The sequence below is a fragment of the Lepisma saccharinum genome, chromosome 3 (assembly GCF_977018435.1).
Source record: "Lepisma saccharinum chromosome 3, izLepSacc3.1, whole genome shotgun sequence".
In the NCBI taxonomy this organism is placed as follows: domain Eukaryota; kingdom Metazoa; phylum Arthropoda; class Insecta; order Zygentoma; family Lepismatidae; genus Lepisma; species Lepisma saccharinum.
This window is the reverse complement of record NC_139231.1, coordinates 59367268-59395152: the sequence shown is the minus strand read 5'-3', so window position 1 is coordinate 59395152 and position 27885 is coordinate 59367268. Positions and strand designations below refer to the sequence as shown.

The 27885-nt window shown below is 36.8% G+C and overlaps 1 protein-coding gene across 1 annotated transcript; it reads left to right on the top strand.

The window, feature by feature from the left end:
* The first annotated feature begins 238 nt into the window (after window positions 1–238).
* Window positions 239–27202, top strand: LOC145985073 (lysophospholipase-like protein 1). The gene is made up of 5 exons (XM_083118645.1): window positions 239–605; window positions 4646–4770; window positions 5544–5688; window positions 20680–20795; window positions 25072–27202. Exons 1-5 carry the CDS (start codon window positions 512–514, stop codon window positions 25306–25308), a joined length of 717 nt encoding a protein of 238 aa, XP_082974771.1. The 5' UTR covers window positions 239–511; the 3' UTR covers window positions 25309–27202.
* Window positions 27203–27885: the final 683 nt, after the last annotated feature.

The window sequence follows — 27885 nt, the reverse complement described above, 5'->3', positions numbered from 1 at the left end:
AAGCTAGCCTCACAACTTTGGAAGTTTCGTTTTTGCCTTAAACAGGACGCAGAGAAACGCGAGAATTTTCAGGGGTCATTTTTCCAGGGTGTAATTTTTGAAATTGCTGTAAAAGAGAAATGAGTGGAAATGTCCATTTATTTGATATCTTGTATTTTTTGTGTTCCTTCTAGTTATTCCGTCAAACATGAGCATCTGGCAACAGTGTCGGAAGTACACATTCTATTGTTTTATTTAATGTGGAAAAGTTGCACAGGAGGGTGAATCAGAAATGATTCATTCTTTTACACGATATTATTGTTCGTAAGGTTAGAATATTAAAGTTACACTCGTGTCAAATGTCTGGGGATTACCTGTGATTCAGCCTACATCAGAAGTGTAAGGAGGTTTCAAGAAAACCGAACAGTGTCGTTCATGCTCGTTGGATGTGCTAAAGAATTACGTAGTGTAATTAAGTGTATGGTTAATTACAGGAGTTGTGTTTAAAGTGCCAGAACGTGTGTGGAACAAAATGACAGCATCAGCTCTTAAAATGGGACCTTTGAGCATAGTTGCTCAAACAAATAAAGTTCATACGGGAACGGTTATTTTCTTGCATGGCTCTGGTAAATATATTTCATATAGGCCATTTGATATGTACATGTTTTATATTCCTATTGTTTGTAGGCATGCTCATTGTGATACATTGTTTGTTTTTTTAAATACAAAATTAATCTTGAGTCCAAAGGTTGGTAAAACTATCAAAGCCGGGAATCTGATTTCTTCAAATTTACAGGAGAAAGTACTAACGGAATTGAGTTTGTGTAATTTCGGAAGGTCGTAGAAGTGTTTTTTTCGCATTTTTCAATGTATTTGGCCACTAATTCATGTACTTTTCTACCCTTTTCATTAAATGTTAAGTATCCCCGAAACGGCTGAAGTTTCTTTATTTTCTTCTTTTTCACATTGGTACTTACATATTCTGCATTCCTAAGGATTCTGGAAGGTGCCATTTCGTTTTTTTCACGGAAATAATCTATATTTTGGAGGTATGAAATAAGTTTTGTTAGTTTCTTTTCCCTTCAGTAACACGCTAAATGGCAGTCAGTTTCACTACCGTAGTCAGCATGCAGTGTTTCCACCCCACTCCACCCAAAAATACCTACATAGCCACACAAACCATTGACCCATAGCTATAGCATTGACCATTTCCGGTAAGGTTAGGTTAGGTAGGGTCACGTATAGGTTACAATAGTTAAAAATTGGTTTTGGAAAAAAATATGCGTTGCCCCACACACTATTCTCGCATAGCCCCACAAACCATTTGCGGAAACGTAGCTTCTTCAGTTACAAAAACACGTGTTTGGAAACACTGACCAGGATTGGCTGGGATTACGTCATCACACACAGGCTACATCCACCTGGAAGTAAATGGATGCAAGAGCTTTCGTCCATCGGTCACACATTTATATCGAAAAAGAGATGATTACCAGCAAAATTGAATGAACGACGTGAGAAAACACTTCCCCGAACTTCCACAATTCTAAAGAAACTGCATTCGGTAAGTAATTTCTCCTGTAAATTTGAAGAAATGCGTTTCGGGGATACTTAAATTTTACAGTTTTATCCAAAGGTTTCCTCATCAACATTGCTTTTCACGATTGTTTTGCCAAAAAATGTTTTTATTATTAACTTGTATTCCTATCCATAGGCGGACCTAGGAAGTTTTCCTGGAAGGGGCACAGAATATACTGTAAGCATATGGTAAGACATGACACTTGAAATATCATGTTAAGATTTTTCGACGTATTAAAAAGGCTTAAACACCTAGGGCCTATGTGTATAAGTGTGTAACCAACAAGCCCCTGATTTGATTTCCGGTGTAGATTTATTTGTCCAGTAAATCTAGTCCATCTTAATGTATTTGTGGTAAATTTCGTTTCACTAGCTGCAAAATGATTGCTTCAACACTTTTTCTTCATTGTAATATTATGCTATGAAAACTTTATATATAGTTAATGCATGCACCTCTCGCTAAATCCTTCACTGTTCCCATGTGTGAACTAAAAATGTGATTGGGGAATGGTTTTGAATATTTAAATGATTTTTTTCAGTTTCATGGGAGAAGGAAATATTGCATAATTGTTACAATAAATTTCAACTGTGGTGAAGATAATTACCACTGTTTGGAGTTCAAAAACTTGCAATTTATCTGTAAAAGAAAGACGTAAAAACTACCTTATACAAACGTAACGTCCATGCTTGTCATCGACTAGGCTTTTTTTTTGTTCATAGAAGAAATAAAAAATATTCAGAAGAATAATGATTGTGAAGCTTCCTGAAAGTAATTAGCACTGTTTGTACTTCCAAACAATCCTATCGGCCCAAGTTCCTTTTGTTTTATTGCGATTTCATCATGCTACAAATGCAATTTTAACATGGTTCAATTTTGATTTACTTCTGTTAACACACACTATGGAGTTTTAGCGATTACTTAAGATGGGCTGAGAGTAAATACAGGAGTAGTCTGTGAAATGCCCTGTAGATGGGAAAGGGAGATATTTACATAAGGTAATTTCGCTGATAAATAGGATGGTTGTTTTACATTTTTTTTCAAATTATCCTAGCAGGAAGACTAATTATCGTAGAATTTTGGCAATCATTGTCACACAAAATTTGAACCTTCCTTAAAGTAATGAGCACTGTTTGGATTTCAAAAAAGAAGTTATTTATGTGGAAAAATGAAAACTTAAAAATTACGTAACGCAAGCATGCATGGTTCCGATGGACAATGTATTTTACATTGTCAAGTGACTTTAAGTATTGTAGGCTAGTGGGAATTAATGTAGAAGTAAATCAGAACCTTAGTATAATGCATTTACAGATTTTATTTTAATGCTAGGAGAACCAAACCTGGCCTGCCTAATCTAACTACCAAAGCATATATTGAACAAAATCAAGCTTCGTGAAAGTAATTAGCACCGTTTGTACTTCCAAACAATCATATTAATCGACGAAAAGATGATGTGAAAAGGACCTTATTCAAAGATTCCCCTTTTCCATCCACAGGGCATTTCACAGACTACTCCTGTATTTACTCGGCACATCTTAAGTAATCATTAAAACTCTGTAGTATGTGTTAACAGAAGTAAATCAAAATCGAACCATGTTAAAATTGTATTCGTAGCATGATGAAATCGCAATAAAATAAAAAGAACTTGAACCTAAGGTTTTGTAAAAGCAGAGTTAACCCGCACACAGTGCAGTAATGGCTGCCATCTGCAACTGGTAATGTATCATTTCAGAATTTAAAAACTAAATAAATGATGAGGAGGAAGTAACAGACTCAAACTTGCATATAAAAAGTGAGAAATATACAGTCTGTTACTAAATATATACTTGGGTAGATGTTTACTGTGCACATTCTGCAGTACAGAGTTTCTAAAATTGCATGTGTAATACAAACATAAACACACACGCAGAAACCTGACAAAAGGGGAACACTATAGTATTATGAACTAGCCTAGTGATTTTTTTATTACAAAATGTGTGTTTCATAATACATTTATTTTTAGCCTTCTTCACCCGAGCTTGATAAATAACATTAAATAATGTGCTCTTCAACAAGAACTACATCACTTCTATTTAAAACACGCAAAATATAATTTTTGAAAAAAGATTTTTCGTTTGGGTTCTACTTGTTACAATAGCAGTTCTTACATCGTGTACATAAGATTGAAAACTATTATACGTAGAATATTATGTGAAACTGATTCTTCAGTAAAACAAAAACGAAGGAAAAAATATGAAACACATTTCAAACTTCTTCACTCTAGCTTGATAAATAACGTTAAATAATGTGTTCTTCTTCAAAATGAACTACATCAATTGTATTTAAAACATATACAAAATATAATTTTTGAAAAAATGTTTTTTAGTTTTCGCTGTTGCTACATTGTGTCCATAAGATTGAAAAATTATTACACGTACAATAGTATACGAAATTGATTCTTCATTGGAACAAATTCAAAATAACGATGTAAACATTAACTATAAGATCTTTAATTCTACATGAAGGTAGATGCATATATTGAATGCTACGAGAACATTAAGGACATACTTGATATGTGGGTAGGAAACATTCATGCACCACTGCAATGCTGTTTTCTCATCTCAAAAACTTTCATGCAACCTGTGTTTATTCTACATGTCTCTGAAATCTGCAAAACAATTTCGTAAAGAAATTGCACAATAGCTCCCTGAGTAGGTAAAGGACCGATTCGGAAGCCCTTTGTATCCCATGCATGCGACCTAGATAGCAACAACAGTCCATAACTAAGAGAACAGTAATGGGATGACTGGTGACAAAAAGTGAATCCTATTGGAGTATAAGGAGAGTAAAGTTCATTTTCAAGCAAATGCACGCTAAGTAATCACTAAGACACTAAAGTATATGTTAAGAGATATAAATGGAAATCAAACCAAGTAAAAAAGTTACATTGACAACACAGGGCTTGAAATTCTTATTGTTTTATGGTATGATTTGTTACTTTTTCTACATGTAACATTAAATTTTAAGGTGCATGTTGAAATGAACATGTCAGAATGATTTAAAATTTTATATGTATTGGTAATTATTGGTTTTAACAGAGGTGTTTTAATGTAGGAGATACAGGAGCAGGCCTCAAAGAATGGATCAGGACTTTACTTGGAAAGGATTTCATGTTTCGTCATCTGCGGGTGCTGTTTCCAACTTCTCCAGTTAGACCTTACACACCAAGTAATGGCATGGTAAGTACTAAGACTTACTAACAGTTAACTCTGTTAATTTGTTCCCTGTCACATGTTTCTTTAATTCCATTTAGTTTTGTGAGGCTTTTTAAATTGCTTGACATTTTTTTAATTTATTAATAAAGCACAAACAACACTATAATTACACATATATACCTACATGTACATTTTCACCACTCATTATACTTACGTAGTAGCAACAGCCTGCCAAAATATGTAATTTATCTGGTGTCTTAGTAGATATTGAGCCATAAAATATTGAAAAATGTTGGATCCTGTATGGTTCAAAGTATTTTAAGTCTCGGACCACAGTAGTAGTGTTGTGCTCATTAAAAGAAAACTGTGCCATGACTGGCTATGGGAGAGTTCAATGCAAGGTACTATTTTTTATATATTTTTTAATAATTACCACTTCTACTTTTAAAATGACAATATATTTATTGGCTGTAATTAAATTAGTCAATAATTACATCAGTATTTGGTAAGTTTTGAGTTTAAGTTTGAGTTCGTGTTTTAAGTCCACTTTATGCACAGTACATTGTCTGGACTGGACCTACGGTTTAAAGTGGGATCCGAACCATTGTGCCACGTGCCTCCACCGGGTAATATTTGGTAAGTGTGTGTGTCATCTAAGCCAGTAATTTTTGATCTGCTTGTTTCAACTGTTTATGGAAGATCAAATTTATTAAAACAGTCTCACATATATAAATTTTAAAATGCTTATTATTGTGTTTTTGAAATCTTGTGCACTATCTATTTTTGCCTTATTTCAGATGCAGTCAGTGTGGTTTGACAGGATGAAAATTGCGCCAAATGTACCTGAGCACTTGGAGACCATTGACCCGATGGGCAAGGAGTTAGCAGAGCTGATTCTCAAGGAGGTGGCTGCTGGAATCCCACAGAACCGCATATTGATTGGTACGTTATGATCAGCTTCCTTTTGAGGATACTAATATTTAGGAGCATTGTCATAATTTTAATGAAGTTTTCATCAACTTTACATTTCACTTTGGGTAGCTTTTTTTATGGTCCTTCTCAACTGTGCCATGACTAACACACTTGGCATGTTTTCAACAGTTTTAGTGTTTGATTCCAAGTTTAACCTCTCAATCCGGTATGTAAATGTCTTGCCTGCTGTAGGTATCAGCTGGCATTTAAATTGCTGAGGTTATTGTGTTTGCATGCTACCTATCTTGCTTCATTATTTGTATTTAAAAAACACACACACACATTTGGTTGCTGTTCCTCACTGCATTGATTAATCATGCTTGTGAAAATCATAATTTTATTTTACGAACCAAATATTTCAAGCTGATTACTTTACCTTAAGTAAAGATAGTAAGTGGTTTGCAATCACTTAACACATCTTTTGCGGGTCTGTTTTACCATGAAATTCAATTAGCAACAATTATGCACTCAACTAATACGTTTGTTAATTATATGTAAAATTGTACACATGGCTTCAGAGGGAAATTGCATAGCTTTAGGAAGGAGATACATTTAACGTGTGTTTACAGCTGGCTGTGTGTGTTTAATAGGTTTCCTTTCGACCTTGCCATCAAAGGTCCTGGTTCGACTCCCAGCCTGGGCATGGGTGTTCTTTGTGAGTGTCCCTTCATCAGTTTCATCTGATCATTCATTATTGTTGTCCTTATAAGGTAAAGGCGGCTGAAAAAAATATATAGGGTTATTTTCACCCTCTTATCCTCTCCCATGAAACAGATTGTTGTGCATGATCTGGCGGTATGTAAAAGTCAAAATGCATTGCCTTTTTAAATGTTTTTATGTACTGATTTAAGGATATTTTGCAGGTGTCGACTCACCAGGAATTCCTGGAATAGTACATGACTTAGTATTGATGCAGGGAATTATGAAGGAATAGGGTTACCAGATCGCTGTAAGGGAAATGTGGGACATACTGTCCCAAAATGTAGGACATTGAGTCAAAATGTAGGACACAACACATTCGGAGTAAAAAAACATTTTTAATGATTTCTAAAAAAAATCAAAATTCATAAACTAAACTACTAGGTATACAATACACCTGTTACTACATGTGTTTTCAGTCATATTTCTCTGAGGAGCCAATTTTCCTCAAACTTTCAGGCTTATCCACACTGTACTTATAAAACTCACAACAATCAAAATCTTTGAAATTATATTGAACCAGCACCAACCCCTTCACAGAATCTGAGAAATTTATTCCTCTCATCAGTTCACTGTGCTGATATTAACGAAAATACTCTTTCTACATTTGCATTGTGGCCTGGAATGGCAAACAAATATTCAGCAATTTTCAAAAATTCTGAATGGCACTCATAATGCTTAGAGCTATTAAAATAACTTACCCACTTTTCACGGCATGCCATGTTTTCTACATTCGAAACATTGTGCTCAATGAACAAATTCAAATTACAAAATTGATCACAGCACTTTGAATCATCAATTACAATACCTTTTTTTTGGATAAAAATTAATAATGCAATTTTCAACGTCTTTCATACTTATTTTCTGAGTTAGTTCCATCCACCTAAAGCAATTAAATTCTGCAAAAGAAGTGGTCCACTTGGTTAAATAATGGCAGCATTCCTTATAAACCCCTAAAGTTTCCTCCACGAAAGAGTCAACTTATTTATCGAAAGCCTCCTCCCGAGCACATGATAATACCTCCTTTGTTTTGATCGAAATGAATGATGATTCCAACCTGTTTTGAATCAATTTGGTTACACTTTGAAGAGCAGTAAGAATGTCAAGAATAGATTTTTTTTTCTCTCAATTTCCTTTATCTTACCATAAAAAACTGACATCAAAGAATGCAAGTGCCATAAATATGCTTTACTTAAAGTATTTTCAAAAAAATTCCTCAAAATCTTTGGTGGACTAGAAATTGACAGAAAGTAAGATTTCAATGCATCAAACATGTGAAGTAGTCTCTCAATTGTTGGAAATAAAGATAACCACCTAGTTTTTGAATGAGACTGTAATTGTTTGTAGCTGATTTTCACAAACTCTCAGTACTCTTTAAGTTCTTCAGTTCTAACTGTATATATAGAAAACTAATTATACAACTTCAACACAATACATTCAATATCCACTTTTAAAGTATCAGCCCCATGCTGAATTGTATTATGAAGAATTAGTGCTGGGCAGCCTACTCCTGCCCATTTGATACCACCAAAATTTGTGTTTGTGTTATCTCCTCCAAATGCCACACATTTTTCAGCAATACCAAGTCTCCGTAATGTGTCATTAACATAAGATGAAATTGTTCCAGAAGTTTCATTGGGGGTGGTTTTTAGCTCAATAACTTTGCTGTAAATACCACCTGCTTTATAATCAAAAAACTGAATCCGAATGGGAAAAACCTTGTGGGACCCATGATTACTTCCATCTGTACACACTCCAAAGAAAGAAATTCCACCAAGACACTGAACAGTTACATCCACAGAATGTGGTCCCAAAACTTTGTTAATTATAGCTTCAGTCTTCATTCTAGCACAAGACACTTTTTTGGCAATGTCTGAATCGAAATAAATTTCACTGTTGAGTTTTGGAGTGTAGTCCATGGACTTGTAACTTGCATGATGCTCCACTGTATGAAAGGCCAGAGCTGCTTCAGCTGCTTTTACTCTGTGTGCTGACTTGGATGACTGACTATCCAAAGAAATCTTTTATATCTGGTATATTCTGACAACTTCTGATATTTTTTTGTGTTTCTGTGAAGCCAGGTGCACCTCCAAATCTTGTGCTCCTATAAAGAGTAAGTGCAAAGCAAGTGTCAGTTTCATATGATAAAATAAAGGGAGGTTATTTCAGTCGTTCACCGCCAGCGTGTCGGCCGTTCGGCGGGCTCTTCATGCAACAGGTCCCGGCAAATTGCGTTCAGGAAGTCCGTAACAGAAACCGCTTGTTTTGTAATGTTTCCACTTTTCACAATTACAGTTACAATTACAATTGAAATAAGCACGTACCTTGTCGCAAGGATGCTGTGTGTGTGTGGAAAAGGTGTCCTCCCAAATACAAATATTTCTGGCACCTTATTTCTGACAGAAAATCTTAGATTAGACATCGTTACTTTATCGTCAGTTGTCAGAAAGGGAAGACAGCATCCCGGCGCATAAAGCAAACCGAAAGCGTAAAATGATATTTAAAAGTAATAATAATGATGATCACTAACCTCCTGTGTTATAAGAGATGTTGAAAATGACCTCCTTTAACAGCAATACAACACGTTTCTTAGGTTCAAGAGATCCTGTCTATCTTAATTCCCTGACCACTTTTCTGCAAGAATTCGTTTTCACGTAATTATCGTACATAAAAACTCTCTGTTCAAGACTATATTTGTTTAACGACATAACTAATGAATGAATAACAATTAACACACAATAAAGCACTGGCCATGAGTAGCACATTACAATAACACAGTATAAGCAACACGTGTACTGATAAACGCAAACAGAAGTGAACATGAATGTACACTGACGTCTGGTAGCCGACAGTGTTGCTAACCATTTTTCGGCAATGTCCCTACAGACGTAGTCAAAATGTCCCTACAACTGACCAAATGTCCCTACGCCAAGTAAAGCGACTAAAAAAATTATCACCTCATGAGCATGCAAAACAGAAGATAAAATATACACATTTACTTACCAAATCTTTCTGCTCGGTGCTTCCACAATTAATGAAGGAGCGAATTTACATTTGCCTATCCTAACTTAACCTAACCGTACCTGGAAGCGGCCCCGGCGCCTACCCAGCGTCGAATAACATGGGTACCTGGGGGAAACCCTGGGGGGTAAAGGCGGTCAGGGGCGTGATGCTGATCACATCACCCCCACTCACGACCGGATCAAGAAAGTGTGGGGCGTTACCCTCACACCCCCTATACGCCTTCATGGCGTGGTGCTATGCACAGGGGAACACTTTACCTTTTTTGTACCTGAATGGTTCGTGGGGCTATCCGTCAATGGTTTGTTGGGCTACCCGTTTTTCGAGCCCAAATTTTAACTATGTTTGCCTTGCCTAACCTAACTTAACCTAACCTTACCGAGAATGCTCAGTGGGGCAATTCCTGAATGGTTTTGCGGTAATTGTGATTACGAACCGATAAAAAATATTTTTTTCGTAGCACTTTAACATCATCGAAGACGCCATTTTAGTATCCTGTAATTTTATGATTGATGTAATGTTGCCAAATTTACCTGTAATCAAATCAGTTCTTCTACATCGTGATTGTCGCTGTCACATGTAAGCACGTTCTTTGGGCAATATACTGAAATGAATAAGTTTATTAATTAGCCCTCCTGCACACTCCACCTAACAATCTGTATAACATTAACAACTTTTTTACTGTTCTCTTCCGCTATTCTTACACAATCCATGCTCTCCAAGTATGAAATCAACAGTGTGGCAACGCTGTAGACAGCGTAACTAATTGTAATTTGTTCATATCAACAAATATGGCTACCATACTTGTATACGGAGAATCATTGCGAGAATTGAAATGCTTATTTTACAACTTCTACACGTTAATTAACATTTTTTCCCCCTCACCCCAACATGTTAACTAGAGATAAATCATCACGAATAATTATTTCGTGAGTATAAGACGTAGCATAGAAATTACAGAAGGGTCCGGTATTGTAAATTCTTGCCTTAATGAATAATAGGGGTGTGCGGGACAGAATTTTTTGGGTCGGGACGGTAATTTTTTTAAATCCCGACATTCGGGACTGAAAAATTTGCAATTTCCCGACCAAGTCGGAAAATTTTCGGGACGGGAAATGTTCGAAATTTCCCGAAGCACTGGAAATCTCGAATTTTACAAGTCATTTTCACTTTAAGTGATTGTTTTTGCATTTCTAGAATAAAAACTTACAATTTTCGATAAGTTCCAGAAACTTACAAGGCAGAAAACGTCGAGAATTAACGACTTTTTAAAGTAAAGGATCCCGCACACACCTAATGAATAACGTTGAGTCGTTTACTGTTGATTATGTTATTTGAAGTCATACATGCTGCTGCTGTGCAGAGATAGATGTTGGTTGGTGATGCTGTATTTCCTGCAGTCTTTAACAATTCTGGTCCCATTTTATTTCCCTTTTTTGTTTTTGTATCACTTAACATAGAAAATATTCTTTCCGTTTCCGCTTTAGAATGTGGCAATGTTAGCACTATTTTCGCGAGAGTGGAAATGTTTTCAAAAAGGAACTTGCCTTGAAAGTTTTTGGCAACCGATAACATGTTCCAAAATTCTGATGGAGATTTGTTAGTTAGTTCTTTTTTCTCCTCTTCGCTAAAGTATCCAGATAAACTAATTCATAAAATGTCATTTACCAAGATTGAAAAAAGTACCTACGTTTTCCCTCATTTGGCAAAATCTGTCCCTACGTTCCTACGCGGGCGAAATTTAGTGAAAAGTCCCTATGCTTAGGGACATGTCCCTACGGTTGGCATCACTGCCGACACGTGCAGTATGAATCGCCCTCTCGCGGCTGACAACTCACCCAACCCCCGATAAGCTGCCGGCGCTGTCGCGACAACTGAGGATAAAGTAGCGATGTCTAATCTAAGATTTTCTGTCAGAAATAAGGTGCCACAAATATTTGTATTTGGGAGGACACCTTTTCCACACACACACAGCATCCTTGCGACAAGGTACGTGCTTATTTCAATTGTAATTGTAACTGTAATTGTGAAAAGTGGAAACATTACAAAACAAGCGGTTTCTGTTACGGACTTCCTGTAATGCAATTTGCCGGGACCTGTTGCATGAAGAGTCTGCCGAACGGCCGTCACTCTGGCGGTGAACGACTGAAATAACCTCCCTGTATTACTTCTTAACATAGTTTAAATTTCTTATCCATAATATTACTAGAAATTGTGAGACTGGTACATGAGACAGTACCCTTGACCCTCTGCACCCCAATGGAAAGTGAAAGTTTTTGTATGGTTTATCAACACCTTGTTGTTTTGGCACGCAGAGATGTGTTATGATGAATAAATGTACTTCTGTTACCTTAGCCTGAAGCAGCCTGGCCTGAAGGCTTCAAGTGTATATATCACCTGAAACGAAAATACAAAGCAACACCAGACATGATATTTGCTCACACCTCGTAAACAAAATATTAATGACAAAAGTCTGCAAATATACAGTAAATATTGATTTAATATTAAAATATAAAGTAAATCAAACCAAAAGAACTGAAAACTTATGACTCCTTGCATTAATAAAAGATCCCTAAGTGATTTAATTGTTAGTTTATGTGCATCAAGTTAGGGATCTTACCATTAAAATAACATTAAAAAATGCTTCCAACATCGGGCAACATCTCGTCTCAAGCATGAAACCCCTCAAAAATCTGCCAAACTGTGTGTAAACCAAGAACAGTTGCTCATGTAAGCTACTTTTCAAATTATATCCGGTAAATAATAATTAGTGGAGCCCGTAAGTGTGCCAATTCATTTCTCCAAGGGTAACGGCTCCAATTGTTTTATGATTTCTCCTAGCATAAAGACTAATTATCGTAGAATTTTGGAAATCATTGTCACTCAAAATTTGAACCTTCCTTAAAGTAATGAGCACTGTTTGGACTCGAAAAACAGTTATTTATGTTGAAAAAAAAACAACTTGAAAAATACCTTACGCACTTCTCATGGACAAGATATCCTCCGTCGACAAGCGACAGTAAATATCGTAGAAGCGTGGGAATGAATGTAGAAGTAAATCGGGACCTTAGTATTGGGTTGGTGCAAATGAAATGTCCGCTTTGACGTCTGGTGGGAAACTCACCTCAACAACACAACACAGGGATTGACTGACGTCACAGGTCTAACGTCATAAACTCTGTATACGTCCAGCAAACAGGCTGGAGCACCCAGACAGTCAGGAGGCAGCGTGTTGCTGAACAGGGTCGTCTGAAAGTGCACCATGGAGAACACACAATTGCGAGTGATTTGTCTTTACGGATTCAAACTGGGACATTCTGCTCAGCAAGCCGCCAAAAACACTAACAGTGCATTTGGGCCAGGAATGGTAAATGAACGCACCATTTGCCGCTGGTTTATCAAATTTCGTTCCGGTGACACAACATTACAAAATGAACCCCGTGGCCATCGACCAACATCATGTTCGGATGAGCTCCTCAGGAACGCCGTGGAAGCGGACCCTCGGAAAAGTGTTCGTGCCATTGCAGACGAGTTAGGCATACACCATACCACTGTTGTTCGGCGGCTCCGTGCGATCGGTAAAGTGAAAAAGTTGGACTCATGGGTACCACATGATTTTCACCGGTCAACAAGACTCGCAGTCCGGAGGTGTGCAGTTCTCTGAGTGTAAGGAATAACCGGGATGGTTTCCTGCATCGGATTGTCACTTCAGATGAAAAATGGATCTGCTATGACAATCGTAAATGATCAGGACAATGGTTGGATCGTGATCAACGTCCAGGGTGGTCTCCGAAACCACCTCTCCACCCACGGAAGGTGCTGTTGCTGGTATCGTGGTCTAGTGGTCTATGGTGGGTGTGATCCATCTTGCCTTTCTCAGGCGATGTGAAACCATCAATGGAGATCGTTACAGTGCTGAACTCCATGAAATTCACCGAAAACTTCTCCGGAAGCATCCAGCAATGGTCCACAGACATAGTGTCCTCATGTTGCACGACAATGCTTGCTCACGTGTCGCGCAAAGGATGGAGCAGGCTCTCCATGAGTTGCAATATGAAACCCTTCCTCATCCAACATATTCTCCCGACCTCTCTCCCACTGACTACCATCTCTTCCGGCATCTCGATCACTTCCTGACAGGAAAGACCTTCGCTGTTGATCGGGCGGTGCAACATGCCGTTGATGAGTTTTTTGCGTCGCAGACTCCAGACTTCTTTCGCCATGGAATCCAATTGTTGGGTGAGCGATGACAAAAGTGCGTGGCTGCAGACGGTGACTATTTTGATTAACCAGGTATTGTAGTTTTGATTTTTTTGGCCTTTGGCAATGACGCACCTGGGCCGGACATTTCATTCGCACCAACCCAATAGAATGCATTTAGGGACTTTATTTTAATGCTAAGGGAACCAAACCTAACCTGCCTAACCTAACCACGAATGCATATATTGAAGAAAATCTTAAGTAATCGCTAAAACTCCGTTAACAGACATACATCAAAATTGAACCATGTAAAAATTGCAGTCGTAGCATGATGAAATCGCAATAAAACAAAAGATACTTCGGCCAAAAAAAAAGAAAATCATTAAAAGAAAGAACTATACAGATGGGAAAAATCATTCTTCAGAAAACATGCAGTAAGTGATGACTAAGCTTCTGACGTGTGTGTTAACAGACAAACAGAAATTGAGCAATGTAAAAATTGCCTGTGCCCCATGTGTAGTTGGGAATTATACAATTGGAACTCGGGCTTCCAAGGTAGATAATACATAATTAGTGAAGCTTGTAACCATGCTAATTAGTTTCTCCAAGCTTCAAACTTACTTCTACAATACTTTCCAACATTCTAAAGAACTTCCAAACACTCTTATAAATCTTGCAAAATATCAGTAAACACCCGTAAATAATATATACAAAACTAAAAGAAGATGCAAAAGAGTGTTAAATGTAATGATTTAATAATTTTGCATATTTGCATTGGGAGTAATAGGTTCGATGCTGCTAGCGAGGTTTCTTTATTCCTTTTGTGTTAAATTTACTAAGTTTCATGACATTATCATTTACACGTGCTTTTTTTTTCGTTATACAAATAAAAATCTGTGAAAGTATTCAGATAGGTTTTGTACTTACATGGCGATATTTTGTGGCGAAATATCTGTTGTTTTCAATTTTCACACACATAAAATATCAACATCAATTGAATAAAAAAATTCAGACGTAATTCTCCAGGAGATACAGTAGATCAAAGGTTTGTAATAGATTTCCCTTCCCTTTAGTTTTGGAGGAATCACATTCACTCAGAATCATAAATGTTTTTAAGTTACTGTGAAAAGTTTTAGAGAATGGAAATATACAACCGTTAAAATAGTTGAGTGCACCAGTCCATTCCAAAAAGTGAAAAGCATAATAAGCTTTGAACAAAATGAACCGATTGAAAATACACTGAATTTGTCTACAATCCACGTGCTCTGATTTCAGTTATGGTCACTTTGTTTACTTGAAGACTGCAGATATGAGCATGCTTTTATGTACTAAAACTTTTCCAACAATCTGCTGCTTACATTGCATAATGCTTTGCAGTGGCAATAAAAATAAACCCTCAATACACCATTTGTGATATAGGAGTTTTATAACTAAGAAAAAAAATAGTCAGTTGCAATTGCTTACCTTTGTGTGCTACAGATACATATGTTCTGGCAGGCAAATATGGCACTCCGCTTCAAATTCATTTCGTCTGACTTGGAAGAATTTGTACTTGGTTTCCGAAACATCCTTGAATTTGCATTTTCTCTTCGGCATCCTTGCGAAATCAACTAAGTTGCACCAACCAACTACCAATAAATGCAAATGCAAACAAAGCTTCCGTCCGAGGAGAGACTGATTATAATGTATCAGTACACAGATTAGAAATAGGTTATATGGTAACAGTATTTCTACAGCGCTGTAGTGGCGATAGTGATAAGTATTTAACATATTGCTACTCGGCAAACTTGTAGATTATCAAGGTTGGCAGGTTGTAAGGGGGAAATTCCATCAGCAGATAAATAATTTCACTCTGATTTCTATTTGTTCAACTGAAACATATTTTTTTAGTTCAAATTACATGACGTTCAAACAGTAGGACATTTGTGATGTTTTTCCAATTCCTCCCGGATGCCGGACACGAGGCTAAAATGTAGGACATGAGCATATGAACATCGCATTAGGGTTGGTTTTTGGATACACTTGAAACAACTAAAAATCCTTTTAATATTGATATTTGTGTACAAAATAGTATCAGTTTTAGACTGACCTTGAAACATGGAATTATACCTGAATTTCATCTTGATCTCTTGAGTATAACCTGCTTTGTTACCATTCAGACCATAGGGTAAGGCTACCAGGTGTCTCAATTTAGTTAGAACAAACCTTTTCTTTTAACCCCTGACCCAACTTTCTTTTTATTCCAAATGTTCCGATTTTTATGTTTATACATATTTGTTTCTTTTTACTACAAGGGTTGATCAAATGAAAAGGTACAAAACGACACTGACAGTGTAAATGAATACTTTATTCAAAGTATCCTCCATAGGCCTGAGCACATTGATCCCATTGATGAACGAGCCGAATGATTCCTTTTTCCCAGAATTCCTTTGGCCGTGAGGCGACCCAGTCCTTCACAGCGTCCTTGAGTTCATCGTTCGAGGTGAAGCACTTTCCTTTGAGATGCTTTTTCAGGGGACCAAACACATGGAAGTCACAGGGGGATAAGTCCGGACTGTAGGGCAGATGGTCTAGCTGCTCCCACTTAAACCTGGCCAGTTCCGCGTGTGTGACCCTGGAGACGTGTGGACGTGTGTTATGGAGCAGAACCACACCCTCCGTGAGCAGCCCCGGTATTTTGTTCTTGATGGACCTGCGTAGGCTGCGGAGTGTCTCACAGTACACATCAGAGTTAATGGTTTGTCTGTGTTCAAGGAATTCCACAAGTAGCGGACCTTGCACATCGAAAAACACGGTAAGCAACACCTTGCCAATGTTAACGCCATCCTGTCCTAACACGCACTGCCACGTCACTTGGACGGCACTCTGTATCGGAGTCTCTGCTCTCTCCTGCGCATGCGCGTTCCCCTGCATGCTCCGATGCCGCGTGGCGACTCCAATCGCACCCCTACATATCACGCTAAGTTCTCCCATCGCGGCATCGGTATTATATAAACGATTCCGTTGTTACGACGTTTCGTACCTTTTCATTTGATCAACCCTTGTATAAGATCATTGCTCATGTGAATAAATTTATATGATTCTTGTGTTTTTATGAACTGTTGATGTTGTCAAAAGCTATTATTTTAAATCTAATTGTATTTTTTCTTAGTTTAAACTTTTGATGGGAAATTAGAATCAGTTTTAATTTATTAAGTACAGTATTTACGTGTGTGTAATGCGCACCCAGGTTTTTGATGGGGAAAAGAGACTAACTATTATATTTTCTATATAATGCACAGTACAATTCAGGTTCAAGAAATGGCTTTCTTAATTGTAGGTCTTAAAGCTGTTGCTATGCCCATCAAGAGTGAATGACATAGTGCCTATTCAATGAGTCACCTGTTGTTAAGAGGATAATATGTCTTGTGTATACGATGAGTCACCATCCCACACCACCTCCCTCCTCTCCCTCCACTGTGTTTAGATCAAAATTATGTTAATTTGCAGCACTCAGTGAATTATTTTCTATTATTTCTCACCCGACAAACTCTACTGATAAATATTCCCATGTGACAGGAGGTGCATGCTCGAATTCTGCCAGAATGGCGCAGCTTTTCTGGTGTTTCAAAACGTTCTATTACAAGGTGAAAAATCATGGGCAATGGCCATTTCACTTTGTGTTTTTTATACAGGGTGATTATAAAGTTTTGATCCATTTCTGTGAAAAACGGATATTAGAATCAAACCAATAATGAGAATGGAAAACCTAACACTTAGTAACACTCAATCTATCAAAACTTCTACAGATAATGTAAACCCAACCTCAGAGTAACACATAATCCATTACAGGTTGCACTGAGCCTTATTCCAAATGACCACACTGCACGTCCGCGTCACTGGGAGTTTTGTGTGGACGTGCAGTGTGGTCATTTGGAATAAGGCTCAGTGCAACCTGTAATGGATTATGTGTTACTCTGAGGTTGAGTTTACATTATCTGTAGAAGTTTTGATAGATTATGTGTTACCAGGGGCGCCGACTTGTCAAAATTATTGGGGGGGGCTGTGATCACTGAAATAAATGAATGAATGACTCACTCCCTCCCTTTTTTAAAAATAAAAATTACTTCTTCGTATAGGAATTTTTAAGCAGCTATTATATTCCTCATGCAAATAAAATGTAACATGAAAAACGTTTATAAAATTTTTCAAAGTCTCTTTGTCTCTTTTGTCTGCTCATTTGTTTTTTTAGATAATTAACATTTTTATTAACATTTTTATTGAAAAGTATGTATTTACATTACGAGGTCAACCTAACAGTCTTATGCCGGCCTCGGTAGCCGAGCGTGTTGGGTGGTCGACTCAACTCGCTTTGATCCAGAGGTCTCGGGTTCGAGTCCCGGCGAGGACATGGGTGCATTTTAATGTCCGCAACAGACATGTGACGGGTTGAAAATAACCTTAGTGTTGACGTACCCATAAAATAACGAATATTTACAATATTTAACAGTTTTATTTAATTATTTCCATAAAAGCTAACACAAATCGCAGGAAAATAGATTTACTTTTTTGTTCCTGCTACAATATTTTACTTTTTAAATTGAATTTTGCAATAATAATAAAAATAGCATGTAGATTAACATACTCAACAAAAACATATGAACATGATTTAAAAATAAAGCAGAAGTTGCTCTACGCACTGGGTTATTTGTTTATGAACTCATTAACGAGCGGTCTCAGGTCCAAATTATCAAGCACAATTTGATGTATGTGGACTACCGCTAAGCTGCTTAGTCTCTTCTGCCCCATTGTAGATCTCAAATATGTCTTTAGTCAGTGAATAGCACTGAATGACCTTTCGGCTGTGGCTGTCGTCACTGGCACAGTGCAGAGGACCATCATGAATTTGGCAACTTCAGGCAGAAGCTCCTGGAGGGTGCTGTCTTCCAAAAGAAACTTCCTTATGTCACGCATGGTAGTTAGAACCACTTTCTTCTGTTTGGCAATATCACCAAGCATGGACATGTGTAAGGAGAGCCTATCGGCATCCAAATCTTGGCGAAATAATTCTCGCATTTGCTGAAATTTTGTTGTGCAAGTGTTCACAGCTGAAATGCAATCTTTCTCTACGGCTGTTACTTTTTGTAGTCCTGTAGATTCATGTCCTTGTTTAACACATGATTTTGTTGTGTCACACACGTCAGTGTATATTGATTTATAATGCTATTTTGGAGTGTAGAACTTGTGAGTTTTGGCAGCATCAGGATTTTCAAGTCTTTTAGGGACGTGACGTTGCCGGGGCAATTCTGGCTCATCAACGAGGCTGAGTTTGCCCTCTGTGCATTTCTGCCAGAACTGTTCAAAACCCATTCGCTTTTCTTGAAAGATGTCAGTCAAGTATTTTAGTTTTGATTCCACTTTTGTAGCACCAATGCGTGGAAACTGAATCATACAGTTTACCTCTTCTATTGGACGCATCACATGGCAGTAGAGGGAGAAAAAGAAAAATGTCTTGAAGTGAAGCATTGTCTCCAGGTATCCAGTACATTTTGATGCTGCGTCAGTAGAATCTTCAGAAAATTTCTCAAAAAATTCTCATAGTTCCTTAAGATCTGTTGCATACTGGAGGTACTCAACGTCCACCGATGAGGGCAAAGTGGTCGCAGTCCAGTATGGCCAGCCTTCTCATGCACATCAAAAATATTCCTAAATATTTGCATTCTTTTAGGAGTTTCCTCGTTGGCTAAATTCATTATGTCTCTGATTAACATATGTATATTACTAAATAATAATTATATACTTAGTATATAGTAATAAGTCATGTGATTTGCTGTCTCCAGTCATAGCCCCCCAAAGTTCATGGTCTAGAACATTTCAAATGTGTATTTAAAGTTAAGTTCATGTGGCACAATTCAGAGTAAACTTTACAAGAGAAGCAAAATAATACATTAGATCCTCTTAAGCAAAATTATTTGGGGGGGGGCTCTGCCCCCACATCGTTAACATTGAGGGGGTGGCTTTAGCCCCCCAAGCCCCATGGAGTCGGCCCCTAGGTGTGTTACTAAGTGTTAGGGTTTTCCATTCTCATTATTGGTTTGATTCTAATATCTGTTTTTCACAGAAATGGATCGAAACTTTATAATAACTCTGTATTATTATTATCATTACCGAAGAAATCCAAGCTGGTAATTGTGCCTGTTGATATATACATACATGTTATATGCAGTGACATAGTAAAAATATGTATGGTTTCATGCGGGCTGTCGGAATTATTCCATTCAGCACAGTTTTCGGGGGCAAAAATTTTTGAAAGAAAGTGTGCATTATACACACACACTATTTGGTTTTATTTGCTTACTTAGAATGTCTCAAAAATAGATGGAAAAACTTGACTGTAGTAAAATGAAAATTTTCTTGAGTCATTTGAAAGTTTATTTCTTGTGAAAGAGTGCATCAATTTTATCCAAAATGTAATAGTTTCAGAGCTTGTGGACTTTTTGCAGCACTAGCTTCAACAGTGGGTGTCAGAAGAAGGAAGCCTGAAATAGATTACAACAAGAGGTTGGGTTGGGGGTTGAGTGATGATTTGACCATTTTACTCCATTTCTGTATTCCATTTCCTGTGTTTCACATTCAGGCCCATGTCCAGCTTCCAAAATAATAATTATAATTAAAAAACAACTGATTTCACGTTCAGAACATGTATGATAGGACGAAGTGTTTGCACTACGTGCAACTTACACTCGAACATTACTCAGTAACCAAACTAATTGATGCAATGGATGGAGCATTCATTCTTACATGTAAATAGTTCATTAAATTTTATAATGTTTGAAGTGTTATGTGTAGTTCTTTTATATATAACTATAATCTGGCTCACTTAGTAGCGGGAATAATAAAATAAATGTCACAAAACACATTAAAAACTTAGGTCTGACCTATGTTTTTAATGTTTTGTGCTGTTTATTATTTCAACCACTATCTGAGTTAGGTCTTGATTCTTCTGGCGTAAGAAGTTTTTAAAAATATAATGTTGAATTGGAGTTTTCTTTTTTTTTCCAGGAGGATTTTCTATGGGAGGTGCTATGGCGATGCATGTAGGGTACAGACTCTTACCACAAGTTGCAGGGGTGTTTGCATTGTCATCATTTTTAAACAACAATTCTGTGGTGTATGAGGTAAGTACAGGTGTCATGAATTATTATTTGCACAATTGTGTAACTTCCTTGTTCGCATAATAGTCCTGTCTAGTTTGCTGCACTTTTTGACTCTTTGCACTCACGTGTCTAGTTGGTTACAAAAGGCAACACCGAGCCTGTACTTCGTTGATTTTGTGCCACGTTGTGCATTGAATGTCTGCTCTGTTTTTGCACTACATTCTGGAGCTGTGTATAGTCACGTGGTGTGTGCTAACCAATGAAATGTACGTTTAAAGCTGCAAACAGACATTTGTTAATTTGTATGATTTCACAGTGCATTTTCAACCTGGTGTTGAAAAATGTAGTGTGGAGAACTAGACGGTCCTTATTAAGTCTGTATATTCATTATGAAAATATAACAATTTTGAAAATTATTTTTTAAGAATTTTGGTAGGGTAAGTATTAGATAGAAATAAAAATATATGCTATAGGATTCCTTCAGTTTTGGAAATGTTTCAGTTCAGAATATTATGTGATATTTCATTTCTGGAAACATACATGTTTTTTCTACACCATCTTGAAAGTTTTATGGAACTAAGAAAGTATTCAAACCTGCTTAACCAGTCTCTTGTCATTAACATAGACATCTCTAGTGGCTACTACAATTAGTGTTTACATTGTCAGGTTGATGTTTTTTTTTCTTGCCTATGGACAAAACCAGATCTCCAATCTTAAGTTTCAATATTTCAGTGTATATATTGTTCTTGTAAAAATTAATAATATTGACTACATAATAAATTAAGCACATGCGTTATTCAATTTTAATTCAATATGTAGTAGTAGTTTTTAATATATACACACTACATTTACATTTTACTTAGTTAATATCCTCAGAAGTATAATACCTCGAAAGATGAAGCTGATTGTGATCTACATGCAACATTTTATAAATAAATAATTTGGAGGTTCTTTTTAAAATTTCCTCTAAGCAATGGAAATTTGGTGATGTGGGGGCAGTGCACCATACAATGATACACTCCACAGAAGTAACTTAATTAGTATCTTCCTTAGTTCAAAGATTCACAGCAGGCCTCTGTGGCAGTGTTTAACACATTGTGCTACGATGCCAGGGGTCCTGGGTTTGAATCCCAGCCTGGGCATGTATGTTTGTGAGTATCCATTCATCAATTTCATCATGTCATCACTCTGCCAGACACAAAAAGAAGTAAAATAAAGCAAATCAATGAAAGGTTCACAGAAAAACTAAGTCTATTGAAGGTTTCCTCTGTATTGCTATTATTGCTATTCTTCTAATGTCATTGCCTACTATACAACCCAACTACCTGAAGCTGTCGACTTGTTAAGTTCTCCCACTTCAAATTCTCATTTTAATGAGTGTCTTTTTATTTTTTATAGTGATGTGCCTGTCTTTCACAAAATGTTCTCAATTCATCATTACCAGATACATGCATCCTCTTGTTGGTAGATTCTGTTCACTAATGGTGGAATAAACTGGAATGAATCAGCCATAGGGAATTAAAACCCACTTTTGAGAATAATATTGACTTTTTTGATTTTGCACTCTTAGTGACTGAATGCTTTTGTGTGTGCTGCTAAGGTGATGGACGTATATGCAGGAGCAGGCTTTTATGTATGTGGAGGCTTGGCGCTAACAATACAGTGAGGCTAACATCTCTCCATATATAATTACTTTTTCTGCCAAGTTATGTCAGATTGTTATTTATATTTTTACCACATTTCAAACTTATTTTTTCCGGTACTGGCCCTTTTCAAAGCTATTTTATTCCAGTTTATGAGCCCTTTGCAGCTGGAGTTCCCACTCCCCTCCACTATAAAGAAGTTCAAATCTCATTGCTTGTCATGATGACAGATTTTGGTGTGGTTTCTCTCATTAACTTCAGGAGATCTGCATATGATCCTTTAACAAAGGCCACAGACTTTCCACTTCTCTCCATTTCTTTCAATCTAACAGTATGAAAATGAGAAATTAATTAAATTAGCCACCTTAGTGACAGATTTCTGCACCGAAGACAATGAGTCCATGAGTCCATCTCCCAGATGGAGGATACAGTCAGTCCCTTTCAAATTAATCTGAGCAAGATATTTTCTTCAGAATTTTCCCAGTGTGCTATGCATTGCTTATTCTTAGATCTTGTGCTTTTTGTGCATTATTCGTTCTTTGATACAATAGTACGTATCTGCCCTGTGTGAGGATTGTGTAAGTTTAAATGTGCATTTCTTTACATGTGTTTTACTGATTATATTTCCTTATGAGATTTGTAATATCTTTCTTTAATAAATATGACTTCCAGAAAGCATAATGCAATTCTAACATTATCAGATACATATTTGCATGATACAAAGAGAAATTGCTATTTTTTGTTGGTGTAGCCACTTTAAATAGAATATATAAAATATTAATGGAAAGATTATTCTCAAGCCCAGAGGCAGCGATTGGGGGGTGAGGGAGGGCATTTGCCCCCCCCCCCCAAGTTTTGTAACACAATTGCCGCCACTGCCCAAGCCAGTTTTAAATCATAATTAAGTTTCATTTGGGGCAAGTAAATTACACAATGATAGGAACCACAATATATGATACACTCGAATGAGCTGTAATTTAACATACGAAGCAGTTGTGGTATTTTTTCGTGAAATTTCTCATTTTTACATTCACATAAAAGTCTGCCCTTGATTTCACTGTGCGAAAGGAAATTTCCCTCCATGTGGCATGAAATACTATCTTATTAATTTGCTGTTTTCTGCCCACCGTTCAATTATCTTTCTGATCATGATACAATCGAGGACACTTCTGTTTCAAGTGATCATATTGTTATCAGTGGAGTTATTACATTACAACCCAAGTTGTAGGAAAATATGCATGCACATATGTCATGAAAATAAATTTTGCAAAATGAAGATGAACAGGAGTGGCAATAAGGAAAATAGTTACTCCGCTCTTCTACAGAATATAGACCAAGTAAAATACTACATCTACAACTCAAAATATGTGAAGTAATTGATTTTTAGCTGGCTCAGTAGTGAAGTTCATAACTTTTGATCACTTGCATATAATCATCACTGCTCCCCATAATTTCGATTAGCCAAAAGTAGCAGAGATCAGACACTAAATAACAAAAATACAAACAAATTATCAGTTTTTAGTGACTGTTATATGAGCACCAGTTTCAATATTCATGTTACAATATTCAACTAAGGTTTTTTTTTCTTCAAAATTTACAAAAGCAAATCTCCTACACACAAGTCTGTAGCCACAGAGAAATCTCTACATCACATGATGCAACAAGAGTGAAATTTATGTTGCTTCATTACAATCTCAATTAGGCCATCCTAGATTACCCAGAACATACAGTACACAGTTGTTTGGTGTTATATATGTTCTAAATTTCTGGTCCTGAAGAACCGTCTCATAATTACGTAGAAACTTAGTACTGAAGGTTTCCATGAATCTGTTTTTAGTTTGTTCTATTAATTTTGGTGGCCACTGCCACCATCCTCATTGGAACTTATTGGGGTTTTTGTTTGTCTTTTTTTTCTGTGTTTTTTTGTTCCATGATTGCTGTCTGGGGTGCTGTTGTCGCATGTCTGCCTGCGTCATCTTCCATTCACCGATGTTATGGATGCAGGCAGACATGCAACAACAGCACAACTAGCAGCAATTGAGGAATAAAAAGCAAGAGAAATGCACCAAGCAACAATGTAACAAGTTCCTATGAGGATAGTGGGTTCAATACCTGGTGGAGGCACATAGTGGTTCGGATCCCACTTTAAACTGTAGGTCCAGTCCCAACTAGCCTTACTGTGCATAAAGTGGACTTCAAACACCAACTCAATCAATCAACAATCCAATGAGTATATTGGCCACTGGCCACCGAAATTAATATAAAACTAAAAACAGCTTCATGGAAACCTTGAGTACTAAGTTTCTCTATAGTTATTTACTGCTGCATCTCTCATTCCCATAATATGAAAGCTCCTCATATTCAAGGGTTGAAACATGATATGTTTTATGATTGCATTGCTGCAGATACATGTACCTGTTCATGATGACGAGTACAGTAACATTTGGAATTACCAAGAATTGTAATAAGATCGATAACTTCTGAATATCATAATTAGTACAAGTATTAACTTTGTATTCAAATATTCCTACGATTAATACTAATTCAGTGCTAAATAAGCATGCAACAGTAACCTTAGTTACATAGTCTCTAAACGTACAGTGTAAATTTGCCCCAATCTGAAAGAAATTGAAATTTTTACCTGTCTTTCGTAGGCATTAAAGTCAAAGATGGAGTATGAGAGTATACCACCCCTGTTCATGTGTCATGGGGACAGGGATACTCTAGTTCCACCAGAATGGGGTGAAATCACTTTCAAGAACTTGGATAAGTTGGGAGTCCTTGGTCAATTTCACACACTGAACAACACCTTCCATGAATTGAAACGGGGAGAGCTGCTAGACCTGTACAACTGGATTAACGAGTGTCTACCAATTGAAGAAGGTAGCTGAAAATAAGACTGGTGATATGGTGTGTGTGTTAGGAAGTCTTTACTAGCAAAGTCAACAGTTACCTCTAGAGATGAGTCAGTTTTATTTACACTTTTTGTTTTTGAATGTATATATCATGCAGTCTTCTGCCCAACATTTTAGTCAGCAGAATGCATTATACAGTCAGGAGTAAATTGTCATTCTTAGAGATTTACTGTGAAACACCCTGAAATGTCCACAAACAATTTTGCATCATGTATGACTTGATTTTTACCATTACCTGGCTTCTCTGCCAAAAAGAAATATGAATTATCGGAATTTTATGGCATGTATTACTGATTCCATAAAGATGACAATTTTCTTCTGACCAACTTGATTTGTGTTGCTAGATCTGTAGGCGTATGTGTATCCTTCGGTATGCATTCTCAAGAAATCTGTATTAGATAACATGGCATGCCTATGAAGAAGTTGGTGGGGGATGTATATCCCTTCTATTAATCTCTGATGGGTAAGAAATGCATGGAATGTATGTAAACATGGGTCAATGTACAACAATATAAAAAATATTGAGGCATATTCACCATACAGAATTTTTGGGGATGCTGATGTTGGGTATCAATAGTGTCTCTGGTTTTTCATGTTTACTGTGAGTAAAAGTGACTTCTCACAATATTTGCTTCAGCATTAGTAAACAAGATGTGGCATGAAGGTTGTGTATGCAAGAGCCAGATAAGCTCACGAAGTTATGGATCTGGATAATTATGAACTGAAATAATATTGTATTTGAATGCATGACAATGCCTGGAGCTCCATCAAAAGTGAATGAACGCCATAATCCAATTCCCCTTTTAACCTGTTAACCATGTTCTTTCTTTCCTCCCTTCAAAATAAAGAAAATGGTGCATTTTTTTAATTTCCTGGGTACTGATACATGGGTTTTGGTATCGGATCAGCCTAATATTTAGTTCTCAAAGTAGTGTTTGCCCTACTCAAAGAACAAGAACCTGTCAGTTTTAAGTGACAAAAGTGGTATTTTTTTTCCCCTGATGATTATTTAAGTGAAAACCCATTAATGATGAGACAACTTCCCTGTTCCTTCATGCAATACATTAAATGGACATGTCCGATTACCAGTTGCATCAATTATGAAGTAATAGTAACGGTGAAAATGTCATGAATATGAAAAACCAGTGGCCCTGAATGTAGATTATTTAGTCCTTTTTACGTAGATATTGAAGCAACTGATAGTCAATCTTTATAATAAGCACAGGTGGGATTTGTGGGTGAAATGGTGGCCAAATACCTCTTTCCCCAAGCTTGTGATAAAATGAGGCAAGTAATCTACCGAAACCACTTACAACAGAAGCATTCATTTTATATGTGAAAAACCCTAAATACTTTCTACCTTCCCCAATAAAAGTGTTGAAATCTAGCGTATGATAATGCAAATATTCTCGGATCTGGAAATGTTCAGCTTTACACAATATTTACTATAGGATATATATTTTTTATATAACTGTATTGAAGTATGTTGGTATACTTTGCTTAGAACTAAAGTTGCATACAGCACATATACAAAACTATGGCAGATTTGCAATTCACTAAACAAAGCATACTATATTTACCTGTTACGAATTGCCAAAGATTGTAAAAAAATAGTGTTGAGAAGATTTTTATGGTGTAATGATTATGAGCAACATGGTATTTTTATATGTAGTATTTCATATTTATGTGAAGCAATGTATTGATTGCCAGTGCCATTAATGGTTATGCAGCTGTCGTATGCACTATATTCACAGTACTTGGTCATAAATTATAATGTATATTTTAAAATTGTTTTTAGAGGATTGACTTGTGCCAATGTTTATGGGCACAAGATATGTGCAAATACATTGTCATAAGATACTTTGATAATAAATACATACCTAGTATTTATGGTACCTTTTCATGATAATTCCAAACTCTCAGTATCTATGCGATTTCAGTTTTAACAAAAGGGGAGGGGGCTATAGATGGCCTTGGTTGGAAGAGTTAGGGAGTGGCCTCTTTTAAGTCAGGGGGTATGTTTGTACTGATGACTGATATGTAAACCTCCTCCCATCTCTTCCATACTGAGGTTTTGGTGGATTGGGATAAAGGGTGGATGATCATTACCTGGAAACAGTTGTTGAGAAATTGTACACCTGGTGTGAAGTGCTGGCAACTACCCCTGTCATTCTCCCTTTTCTCTCCACCCTCTCTCTTTCTTTCTTTCTGTATCTCAAAGTGGTTGCAGAAGCAAAGTACACTCCCGCAACTAGACAAGAGACAAAGTGCTCAGGAAATAATTTTTAATAATTACTATTTCTCAGTATAGTTTAAGTTGAATAATTTTCTACATAAGTCCAGTGGTTTGCATAACTTGACAAAAATCCTAAAAACATTATAACTGTTGTCTAGACATGTTCCTGTGAAGTATATCCAAATTTTTAAAGTTACCTGTGACAACCTACTTGTCACAGCTCCGGTACAGAGGACAGTGATAGAACTATCCACCAGGAGGTGGAGGTCGTGCTGCTGCTACAAAGCCATTGGTCACATGCCTGGCATCATTTGGAG

Excerpts from the sequence above, each read along its gene's own strand:
- LOC145985073 (XM_083118645.1), top strand. The coding sequence starts at position 512 with ATGACAGCATCAGCTCTTAAAATGGGACCTTTGAGCATAGTTGCTCAA. Across the intron at positions 5,689-20,679 it reads ACAGAACCGCATATTGATTG|GAGGATTTTCTATGGGAGGT; the intron begins GTACGTTATGAT and ends TTTTTTTTCCAG. Across the intron at positions 20,796-25,071 it reads ACAATTCTGTGGTGTATGAG|GCATTAAAGTCAAAGATGGA; the intron begins GTAAGTACAGGT and ends TGTCTTTCGTAG.